This window comes from Brienomyrus brachyistius, unplaced genomic scaffold (assembly GCF_023856365.1).
Source record: "Brienomyrus brachyistius isolate T26 unplaced genomic scaffold, BBRACH_0.4 scaffold90, whole genome shotgun sequence".
NCBI lineage: Eukaryota > Metazoa > Chordata > Actinopteri > Osteoglossiformes > Mormyridae > Brienomyrus > Brienomyrus brachyistius.
Window position 1 is genome coordinate 617,945 of NW_026042365.1, and position 12,516 is coordinate 630,460.

The following is a 12,516-nucleotide window of genomic DNA, read 5'->3' on the forward strand; positions in this document are numbered from 1 at the left end:
ATGTATGGCGCTCTTACCTGGAGCAGATATCAGTCAGAAAGAGATCAGCTCCTATTGGCCATCAGAGCACCATAGTGGGGCTTGACTGTATTTTCCTTAAGTGAGATTAGCATCGCGGCTAAAAATACTCAGGGTTCAGCTTAAAACACACGGAGCGATAACCTCGAGTGCTACGACCTAACGACACCCATGGAGAATCGCATCTCTGCTAATTTATTTATTTGTTGGTTTGCTTATTTATTCATCTTTAATACATTTTTTACCTCCTTACTACCCTGTTTTTCAGGATATCCTATATATGCACCGTGTACTTTTTAGTTTATTTGCAGTGGACTGACTTCACTGCGTTATGCATTGCCTTCGTACTTGCTTTACTCGTCCTCTATGCACCTTACTGCTGTATGCGCATGAATGACTCATAAGGATCAATAAAGCCCATAAACTTCATGAAGAAGGTCGGGGACGTGAGAAGACACTGAGGACTTCCCACCGCTGAAGAATGCAGCTCGGAAGGACAGCGGACACCCGAACCTGGGAAACACCCAAGCCAGGATACCCGGCACTGCCAGGAACCAAACCCAAGCAGAGGGATCGATATGATTACACCTAGTGAGAGGGATCCCAGTCCTGGTAAAAGACACTTCAGCTGAAGGTAACACAAGGGGAGCTCTGCTTACTCTCCTCTGGGCATAAGGGACTTTTTGTAAGAGACGTAAACGTTTTTTTTTTTTTTCCATTCCTTTACGCCCCAAAGAGCGAACAGCATTATTTTCACTCCCTGATGCAGAAACTGAAACCTGAGGCTGTATCTGGGTTTACAAAACAAGTTAAGTGAAAATGTGCAAACTATTGTGACATGTAACAGAAAATATCATTGCAAAGTGTTTCTACCTTTAAAAGCCAAATGAAACCCCTTTTTAAATATTTTTACTCATAAGGTCTATTAAACGATGCTGAACATTCAGTGCACAGATATAGTCCATCCAATCATATGTCTCCTACACATTTCACATGTAAGGCGTCACAGAGAGTGTGCATGTTTTTAACCCAGAGAAAGCTGGGTGGGTTTCTATTTGACCACACCTCACTGTCACACGAGGTCACTCTATATCTGTCGAGGCATAAGAGAAAGCTTTGATGTAACCTCTGAGAAGGGCGGGTTCCTCGAACCATGTCACACTGGTTAGGTTTCTCATGGGGAGGGACTGGCTCCCTGCCCCCACTTTCTGCCCCAGCACCTTCCATGACAAAATCTCTGTGCGCAGGAAACATGTTAGTGTACTAAAACATGGCTGTAAACTAACGAGAAAATTAGAACACAACCATCAAGGCTGCGGGTGTTACAGCGTCTGCAGGAAACAGAACTGCGGAGTGTGTCTGAAGCCAGTAAAATGAAGGAACCCCATTTGGACATTCTTGTCCCCCTTGCATACTGTCGTATGTCCTGCATCTTTGCCTTGTACTGAACAGACGCTCCTCTACTTACGAACTTTCAACTTACGAACTCTCAGACATACGAACGAAGAGGACTGTAAGTCCAAATTGTGTTCCTTGGGCTCCCGTTTCCTGTCCACAACATATATTTTTTTTGTACGCGCCAATTCCACCTAGTACGACTTATGGCCGCTACTCCCACCACGCAGCAGCGTAGCGTACGTACTCCCAGCATCCTAGTTCTTTGTACTTACGTATACCCTTAAAATGATGCTGAATATCGATTTACGAACATTTTAAGTTATGAACGGCCGTTCAGACCGTATGTCATTCGTAAGTAGAGGAGCGTATTTATCGCACTGCCGTCTGTCCTACTGTCCCCCTGTACGGTCCCCTCCCCTGCAACTATTGCAAAACAACTTCACTGCGCCCCTCCCAACACATGTGACAGAAAAATAAAACCTGAAACCTGACCTCACATTTGCAGGGCATTCTCATGACTACTTCTTACGGGGAATATCTGAGATATCTGCCTGTCTGATCCACAACAATACGTTAGAGGATGGAATCAAACCTCCATCTTAATCAACACCAGAATAGTCTAAACACTCTTTACGCTCATTGCCAGCTAACAATTTTTGGTTTTTGAATGTAATTTTTTTGGTTATGGAACCTATGGTTTGCCAGGAAAGCTGTTTTTTGTTCCATTTTGTTCCATTTTGTTCCATTTTGTTACATTCGTTAAAAGCTGTTACATTAGTTTTTGGTTGCATGGTTTTGTTTTTGAAACATTCTCCTAACATTTGTAATGTGGGAACTTTTGTATAACCTATAGACAACATTTCTGTTTGTTTGTATTAACATCCCCCTAATCAGTGCAAAACAAAAAACCTTATAACAAAAAAAGCTTATAACAATATTTCAGTTAGGTTTTCTAAATGTCGTAGGAACATTTATGTAGTGTTAGAGTTTTTAGTTCCCAAAACATTTGTGGAATGTTCTGATGCACAATAACCTGGAGCAAACGTTCCCGAAACATTACGAGAAGGTTCTTGTATAGGTAACCATAGGAGGTCCCTAGACTAATGTTAGTTAGCTGGGTTGCCTGGTTCGCCTCAGCTGTCACCAAAAAAAGAGGATCTCACTTGACTTTGCCACCCACCGTCTTTTCAATTGACAGCCCAAGGCTACAGATGTTCCTGTGTCATTGCAGTGTGTCCCATGGGGACGGACAGGAGCAGAACAATGGCAGGGTCGACAGGCTGGGTTTACACCTCGGAAAGCATGAGGCCAAAGCTAAGAGCAGATGGCGCCTTCCTTTGGGCATCAGGGCACAGACATTGTGAAAGTTCACTCAAGCAACATTCAGCAACTTCTGCTTATGACCGGATGGACATCGAGGACAAGTTCTGCTACTGTAGGCTTTGCAATACACACCTCACACACAAATATCAGCAAAACAACTGCTTCTGAGAAAAGGGTGGAGCATTATATGCAGTCAAGTCAGCTGACTGGTACTGGTACGCTCCATCTCAGCTCTTAGGCGGATGGACCATCCTCTTTCAGCGGGACTGTCTGTCAGACTCCACATTAGAACACTGCACCTTAAATGGACACTAAGCCGTGGAAGAGCCTCAACGTGGAGGAGAAAATAAACAGCACCAGCATCTGAGTGAACATAATACGACTTATCTATTAGCTACAACACTTACGACGGATAAATCAACAAAATGATATATAACTTCAAATTCTTAACTGAATAACACAAGATAAAATTCTCAAAGTATTCTGATTCTGATTCATTGTTCTTGTATGATGAAATACATGCAGAAATAACGACAATTAACATCAGCGTGGTTCTTCCCCATACTTGCGCCCTTACTGGTCTTCCAGCCCCCCTCCCCACAAAATGCCCTTGGTTTGGGTCACATGCTCCCGTCCTCCAATCGGCCGTCTCTCTACGCCTGAAAGTTCGTCAGTCAGATTTCACATCCCACTGTGCTCCAGGCTGGTGCACACATTCGCAGTGCGCACATCCCCACAGAGATCCCACTGAAACAACACAGCTCTCCATACCCATCAGCTAAGACACCTGATATACAGTGACACCGACCCACGGTAGCAAAGATATGCAGTGTCTTTCTCCAAAACAGTGAGGCAGATTCATAAACTGCAACTAACAATCAACAACTCGGAAAATAAATGAAAAGCGCACGGTATTTTACCGGATAAGGAGTTCAGTGCTTCAGCGCGCCGTGCCGACAGCCACCCGCAGGGACGACTTCTCGCCCAAATGCACGGGGGGGCTCCTCCCTCCTCCTGTATCTAAACACTCACCGAAAGCACCACACCCACCCAAGAGGAAATTAAAGCGCAGAGGCGTTGAGAGAGGAAACCACAGTGGAGATGGTCACAAATAAGGAACCCCCCACCCCACCCCAATTCAGCTTGTTGACCTCTGAAAACCCACACCTCACACTGCCACAAATATCCTGGACGGTACTCACTCGGCCCACCGTTGTCACCCTGAAGTCAGTGCGATGCACAGATAATAACGGCTTTCACTGACATCCTGTCACCTGATCCTAACTGTGCTCTTTTATAAATAGTCAACAGAGAATCGAATGAATAAAACTCAAGCCCACAAGTTGGTATGAAATATGATCTTCATCTAAAGTTTCTGTGCTTCTATATTCCAGCTTGGAACCAGCGATTATCTCTCTCTGCACGAGGCTGGTTTAGACTGAATAACTTTCTCTGTCATTTCCGAAACTAAGAATAAAAGCAGTCGACAGTCCTTGTATGAAAGCTCATCAGAACCGCTGAGATCCATCTTCACAGGAGGTCCAGTTCTGCCACACAGACAGCATTCTGATTCGATGCACAGACCTTCAATTTAACACCCGTTCCTTGCCTGTTTGCCTATTGGTCACTGCACTACCAACAACCCCAGTGCACAAGGACTAATACAGTGATTTGACCCTTTATACCGCTGGACACTTTATGCTGTTAACACTGTTCATTCTGTCAATACTGTTTATATTGTCTACTGTTTTTGTCAGATAGGCTCCGGACCCCCCGCGACCCAGTAGGATAAGCGGTTTGGAAAATGGATGGATGGATGGATGTTTTTGTCAGTAATACAATACCTGCCAAAATTGTGGAAACGCTTCAAGTTTTTAAAGACTGCAGAATTCCAGTTATTTAATCATCCGATGTATGATGTTCGTAAACATTCTTTGATTGTTTCTAAACATTGTCGGCAATATTTGTGTAGTAGTTTTTAAAGCATGAACGCCAAAAATGCTAAATTTCATTGTAACTGTGCAGTGACAGTCGGACTTGTGCAATAATAATAAACATTCTATTCTGTTCTATTTTATTCTATTATATTGCACTGTGTTCTATTCTAACAATTTTCTCTTTCGTTTTATTTATGTAGCAGCCACTTCAGTCTAAATCTACATACATGCTCAGGGTTAAGGGACTCGCTCACAGGCCCAACTGTCAATTCACTCTGCCGGCATTTGAACTCGCAGCATTGGGAGTCTAGGCACAGTGGCCCCCCCTGCCTCCAGAATTAAGCTCGCAGGCGGCTGGCAGTGTGCACATACTCAGGCATCTATATCAAAAGAGTATATAGAGAGAGTCGTATAATTAAAAATTGTATTACAATTTAAAATACAGTTCTGGGTGTGATCATATCTCTCGGCTGCCCTGGGAACGCCTTGGTATCCCCTGGAGGAGCTGGAGGAGGTGGCTGGGGAGAGGGAGGTCCGGGCATCCCTGCTCAGCGTGCTGCCCCTGTGACCTGACCCCGGATAGGCAGCAGATCATGGATGGATGGATGGATGGACGGATGGATGGATGGATGGACGGATGGAATGCAGTCCCGTTTGTGTAAATTATTCAGTGGGCTCTATGCCTGTAAATCCACGTTAGCCTTAAGATTATGGCTTTAAGGAATGATGGGAATAGTACAGGGTGGCATGCGGGAGCTGGTCGCCTGCCAGGCTGGGCTTTTGTTCCCCTGTCCTGGATTTGTTTGCCTCTACTCCAGAACAATCATTCGGGAAGGGCCAGCGATTATGTCACTTATTTTGGCCAGCAGTGTGCTGACATCCTCCAGAACCCAGCGCCAATAGGCCGGACAGCAGGCCACTTTGGGGGACACCAGCAGCGGCGTGGGCCACACGCGGGAGGGCAACTAGAACCCGCGTTCAGCACCCTCTGCGTTTAGACTACATGGTTACTCAAGCTCAGCCAATCAGGCGAGGTCATGCTGAAGTACGGCGCCCTTTTGTGATTATTGATTATCTGAGCTGGGCGCTGCCCCCCCCCCCACGGTAGGGATCAATATGCATGCTGGGAGGCTGGGAGCTAACAGCAACATTCGTCTCCTACCTGCACCTTTGCATGGGGATTGCGATAGCAGTGCAGCTTCTGTTTGTTGCTCCACACCTGGCAGTGTGAACACACAGGAAGGGCAGCCGAGTTATGTAACAGTCAAATGGCCGCCTGCGGGATTATGGGAAGGAGGGGTAACGATCTGCCTACCCCGCCACGATCCAGCTGCCTATTTACACTCTCACAAGTAATGAGCCTTTAAAGTAACACTCTCATTTAGTAAGTAATCAGTATGTTATTGGCCAACTGATGATTACAGTAGCCACAGAATTCCTTTAAATGTTTTTCCACATAGCTCTTCTTGCACGAGACACATTCAGATGAGGGAGCATTTCAGTCAAGGGTTTTGCACACAGGTTTAATGGCAACAGGCCCAGGATTCAAACCAGCAACCTTCAGGTTCTAACCCACAGAGCCACACACCTCCTCCTGACTTAGACCTATACAAGAGTCCATTCATTAGCCTGGGAGATCAGCCATTTCCAAGACAACAGAGAAGCTTTTACAGGTGCAGTTCGTTCCCACCGCCCATTGGTGAAATGGGCATCAAAAGCAACTGAATTAAAAAGCGTGAGGAGTGAGTGAAGGAGACAGGAGGAGGAAGACAGGAAAGAGAGAGAGGTGGGAGGAGGAGAAGGAAGAGCGGAGGAGTGAGAGAAGAGGAGGCAGAGAGCAGGGAAGAGTGAAATAGGAGAAGTGAGAGATGTCAGCAGTAACATCGGAGACAGACCCCCTCCCCTCCCAGCAGTAACATCGGAGACAGACCCCCTCCCCTCCCAGCAGTAACGACAACTCTGCTGACATCTGTGAGGCGGAATGGCGGCGCCTTCAGCTGGGGTGTCACGCTTGGTTCAGAGGACTGCTAGCCATAAGGCCGGCCAATTAAATCAAAACCCTCAGAGCAGCACAAGGCAGCACCAAACCTAAAGTGGGTGGGGCCTAAAATGGGTGGGGCCTAAAGTGGGTGGGGCCCAAAGTGGGTGGGGCCTAAAGAGGGAGGAGCTAAAACAGATTGGTTTTTGAGAAGCTTCGCAGGATAAATCTGCAGTGAGTGATGCCAGCCTCCTCCATTCATTAGGGCTTCAGCCTCTTATTATCCCAAATATCCTAAACCTCTTGAGGCCCAAACCTGTCCACCAGCGTCTGGCATATCAGCGGTGATGCAGAGCCCTCGTTAGCAGGCCCATTAGCATGAAAACTGCATGAGGCTTAATGCTCATTTCCGTGTGTATTTATAACCCTGGCAGTGTGAGACCCCCACTGGGGATCCCTCACATCTCTGGCTCACATCATGATTACAGTCCAGTCGGTAGCCCTGTGGGGAAACGTGAACCGAATCTACCAAAACAAGGGACTTTTTTGGAGCACGCCTTTAGCGCTCCATGACGCTGACCAGCGCCGAGCCCACGGCCCCTTAATCTGTGACATGACATCACTCCACACCTCAGGCACTGATGCCTCCAATTTCCTGCGAGTTTTAGGGGGAGAGAGAGGGCGACTCGGATACACGTGTGCGGGACGTACAGGGTCCCTCAAAAGGACGAGGGGGAACGGTGATCGACAGGATACCCTACAAAACCTCTTAAAATGATCCTTACTAGTGTATTCTGTTACTAGTACGTTCCCCTCAAACGCATTTCCAGGACTTCACTGACCAAGCAGCCAAAGACCAGCTCAGCTGGCAGAATAACGCACCACAATGCATAGCACTGCACTGCCCTTGTTAGATTCACGCCTCCCAGTCCCTTGAGGAAGCTCATGCTGCCCCTACCACCACCCCATTTACCCCCTCCTTACCTCCTTTGCCCCTGAATGCTTCCAGCCGCTCCATGTCTGCAGGGGGTCCCGGGCAGACCCCGGAGCGTGAGTGCGAACCCTGATCTCCTGGAGGGGAACCGCGGAGGAGCCGAGAGCAGGGAGAGCGTGTTTAAGGGAGACGCACGACTGGAGAGCAGGGGGCGTGGGGGGGGTTCCCATTGAGGGAGGGAAAGGGAGAGAGAGAGGGAGAGCAGAGGGGGCCAGCTTCCTCCCCTACGTCTGGGGAGAAAGGCAGGAAGCCAGCAGGAACCTGCTGTTTTGGTGCCCCCACCCAGCCCCCCGTGTCATTGTCACCCCCCCAGTCATGCTTTCCTTCCCGGTGCTGGAGCCGCTTCCTGAAACACACGAGGTGATGAGGGAGGCTAACAGGGCGTCATGTGGCGGAGCAGAGCACGCATAAGGACAGGGGGCTTATGGAGGAGCTTGGTTTGCGACAGGGGGATGTGAGTCCAGACAGGGACAGGGGGGCATGTGGAGGAGCCCAGACAGGGACAGGGGGGCGTGTGGAGGAGCCCAGACAGGGACAGGGGGGCGTGTGGAGGAGCCCAGACAGGGACAGTGGGGCGTGTAGAGGAGCCGGATTTGGGACAGGGGGGTGTGAGGAGGAGCCCAGAAAGAGACAGGGGGAGTGTGAAGCAACCCAAAAAAGGACAGGGAGGTGTGAGGAGGAACCCAGACAGGGACAGGGGGTGTGAGGAGGAGCCCAGACAGGGACAGGGGGAGTGAGGAGGAGCCCAAACAGGGACAGGGGGAGTGAGGAGGAGCCCAAACAGGGACAGGGGGTGTGAGGAGGAGCCCAAACAGGGACAGGGGGTGTGAGGAGGAGCCCAGACAGGGACAGGGGGAGTGAGGAGGCGCCCAAACAGGGACAGGGGGTGTGAGGAGGAGCCCAGACAGGGACAGGGGGTGTGAGGAGGAGCCCAGACAGGGACTGGGGGTGTGAGGAGGAGCCCAGACAGGGACAGGGGGAGTGAGGAGGAGCCCAGACAGGGACAGGGGGAGTGAGGAGGAGCCCAAACAGGGACAGGGGGAGTGAGGAGGAGCCCAAACAGGGACAGGGGGTGTGAGGAGGAGCCCAAACAGGGACAGGGGGTGTGAGGAGGAGCCCAGACAGGGACAGGGGGAGTGAGGAGGAGCCCAAACAGGGACAGGGGGTGTGAGGAGGAGCCCAGACAGGGACAGGGGGTGTGAGGAGGAGCCCAGACAGGGACTGGGGGTGTGAGGAGGAGCCCAGACAGGGACAGGGGGAGTGAGGAGGAGCCCAGACAGGGACAGGGGGTGTGAGGAGGAGCCCAGACAGGGACAGGGGGTGTGAGGAGGAGCCCAAACAGGGACAGGGGGTGTGAGGAGGAGCCCAGACAGGGACAGGGGGTGTGAGGAGGAGCCCAGACAGGGACAGGGGGCGTGTAGAAGCCAAATTCTGGCTGTCCACTGTCAGCCAGGCAAGAAATTGGCAGCTACTGATTCAGCAAATCAGTAAAGATACACAGACACTAAACTGTATGACAAATCACACCAGTTTCTGTTACTATGGTGTTTCTGTTACTTGGTCTTCGCCTATATGAACACAACATGTATATTAGATTAAGGCAAGAAGATCAGCAATGACTGGTGTTTATACTGAGAAACACCCGATTCTGTATGAGGACATGCACACCCCCCCGGGGGGGGGGGGGGGGGGGGGTGCAGCACCAAGGTGAACTGAAGGATAGGAGATCTTCCATCACACACACTGACTGACTGGCAGGGATTGAGACACGCGCTCTGTGAAAATGAAAGACTCTGGGGCTGGATTTACACCCCCCCCCCCTTGGAGGAGACGCCCCACTGTGTAAGATTAAAGGGCCCGACTTCGAGCCAAACAGGTCCCGCAGTGGTACCGTCAGCACAGCGGAACCGGCTGCTGACTTACACACCACTGCTGGGGAAGGAGAGACCGAACGGATACGTGTTAAGCTGTGACAGGAGGTGGGATATTGAGAGAGGAAGTTAGCCAATGCTGAGCATGACTGCGGGCTTGGGCATGACCGAGTGTGTGTGTGTGTGTGTGTGTGTGTGTGTGTGTGTGTGCAGAAATAGAGGGAGAAAAGAGAAGGGCCGTACATTCAGATGTTACTCTGTGACGTGCACATCATTCCCCAACCGCACTGTAAGAGGTGTGTAGGGATCGGGGTCAGAGATTTGGGAGCGGAATTTTAAAACGAGCCGGTGAGGTGGACTGGCAGTTATGGGGGATTAGGATAAATAATTTGGGATGGGAGACAGAAGGAGGAGAACAGCAGATGAAGGCTGAGGAGGAGGCGGGGAGGAGGCAGACAGACAGCAGGGTGCCTGAGGAGGGCTGGCTACGCCGGGCCGGCCTGGGGGGGTGAGAGAACACTGATAATATGGGGTCTGACTCCCTCTCTCACCAGCTGGGGGCAGGCTGACAGCAGGCCCTTGGAAACGTAAAAATACTTGGGCTGGCTTAGCAAAAGCAGGACGAGTGAGTGTCACTTCCCAGCACAAAAAGACAGGATGCAGAAAGAAGGGATCTGTGGAAGCACGGCCTGCCACCAGGGCGGCGACACACGCATGAATACATCTTAGGTGTCTGCAGCCCTACACAGGATACAAAGAAGTGGGGGCCCAGGATAGACGCACATCCGTGCGCTTTGCTAACATGTCTCATGTATGACGCACGCGATGAGCTGTCGATGACACCGGGCACCTCTGCTTTGCACGAGGAAGCAGCCGCACCTCGCAGGGCTCGGCTTCATTCTGAAAGCCGCGCATGTCGATGTGAGAAATCTGGTGCCCTGGAAGGTCGTCGTTAAGTCGCAGTCTATCAGTCTCGGTCGCCTTCAGCTCACGTGCGTGGCTATGGCTGCCGTGGGCCCCCAGCGTCTCAGTGACCCGAAACTACACAGCAAAAAAAAAGTAAAAAAGAAGAAGATTCACACACAAAGAACCCCCCCCCCCTCCCGCTACCCTACGCAGCTGCACTGCATTCAAGCACGGATGACACAGACACACCCCAGCGCCTGGCCCCCCTGAACAAACAACCAAGGGGCGGCTGGAAGGAAACAGTCCTGGAAAGTTCAGTGTAGCGGGGAAAGTGGGGGCACAGGCTGGCTGTATGTCCCCCACCTATAGCGCTTTGAAGAACAGGCTCAGACCACTGCACCCACGTAGTACTTACGCGGACAAGACCATGGCCTGAATGAGCTGGTTGCATCACCACCATCTGACTGGTTGAAATGCATGGAGATACCAGTGATCAGCATATGAATTATCTTAAGGAAAAAGCCTTTATTCTATATATTATTAATTACTAGTAGCATCGCACATTGTGACAAACAGGTGATGTAGCTTCGCACGCTTGGTGGATGGGACACTAACATGGAGTACTGGGTTGCTGCTGAAACAGGTTAGCCTGGCCTCTGCTCTGTATGGATCCCAATGCCCCAGTACAGTTGCACGGATATTGTACTGTAAAAATGGTGCTGCCCTTTGTAGGGCAACCATATTTGGTGAGGCAAAATTGTCCAGGGATCAGGACATGAATGAGTTTTAGCGTTCATCAGCCAATCGGGTAGTGCTTCTCATGAATATTACTGAGCTTCCGTTAAACGCCCTTAAACATGATCAAATCTGCCCTCCTAATCATCCCCTATAACTAACAGATGAAACCACCCTTCACCACCTCCTGTGTGGTGAGCGTACTGGTGCAGAATGGCTGCCGTCTCGTCCAGGTGGGGGCTACACAGCGGTGGTCGAAGTAGCTCCCCACTGCTTCTGTGAAAGTGCTCTGGGTTTCTTGAAAAGTGCTATATAAATGTAACTTTCATTCATTCATTCATTCATTCAACACGCCGATTCTCACAGACGTGCTAACACAGATTAACACAAAGTAAACCATAATGCACACAGTGTGAACAGTAAGTAAGCATCTTGTCTTTTTTATATCACTGTCTCTCTCCAAACCCAAGAACGCATTCCATTAGAAAAGTGACAATAGAGTGTCTGCCACCTACTGTGCTCCCTGTATTACTCTCCAGGGCAGTGTGCTGACCAATGTCAGCCTGCCTCCCTCTCAACCACGGCCAATCATACGCATCCCTCCCGTGCCACTGGATCCTGGCCACGCCCCATCACCAAACCTAATTTTTACCCTAATTCATAAAACGAAAGCACTGCTTTAGGGTTCAGCGAAAGTGCATTACATTGAATTACAGATTATATTCCAAGTATAACTGCGCACTGTGACGTAATTCTCACAGTTCCCCAAGAGTAACTGAATAATCAGCTTCATTTTAAGCATAGTTAGCCAAGGTTCTGGCTGGTTGCTGCTAAGCACAGGCTACTGTGCTCTCCATCCGGAACATCTGGCGGCGTGAGCCAGTGCAGTGCCAGGGAAGCTGTGCTCACCACAGGCCGTCTGCCCAGGTGCCCTCCTGATGACCCCGTCCGGGGTGTGTGCCAGGCTCTCTGCGGGAGATGCCGGCGGGGGCACGTCTGCAGTCCATTCCAGAGACTACTGAAACAAATTTGAAAAATTATATTTCAAACAAATTATTAAAATTTTATTTATTAGGTGCCTTTGAGCTGGTGTCGGTACCAGACTTCCTGAAAGCCATGCTAATTGTCAAGACATATAAATATGTAACTTAATATAATAATAAGCTCCTTGTGTTTCTGTGTCTGTTGCTTCAGAAATACAGTAACACGAACCCTTTAAATGTGTTTAAATGCCTTCTCAATTGCCACCATTTACACCAAAGCCTAAGCATAACCCTAATGATGCCTTCTAAGGAAAACACAGCACATGCCTTCAAGGAAATTACTGCAGAGTTCTGTCACAGGAGGTGATACGTC

General features: G+C 49.7%; 1 protein-coding gene across 2 annotated transcripts in view; it reads right to left on the reverse strand.

The window, feature by feature from the left end:
* The window catches only part of LOC125727184 (NHS-like protein 2), a 44,098-nt gene that overhangs the window by 10,950 nt on the left and 20,632 nt on the right, over nucleotides 1-12,516 (reverse strand). Inside the window, exon 1 of one of the 2 annotated variants that reach the window (XM_049003893.1) lies at nucleotides 7,639-7,792. The exons of the other annotated variant lie outside the window; for it this stretch is intronic. Within the exon in view, the coding sequence (XP_048859850.1) occupies nucleotides 7,639-7,672 (34 nt within the window). The 5' untranslated portion in view covers nucleotides 7,673-7,792. Of the gene's footprint in view, nucleotides 1-7,638; nucleotides 7,793-12,516 lie in introns of those variants that run through there. 2 annotated transcript variants of the gene reach the window in all.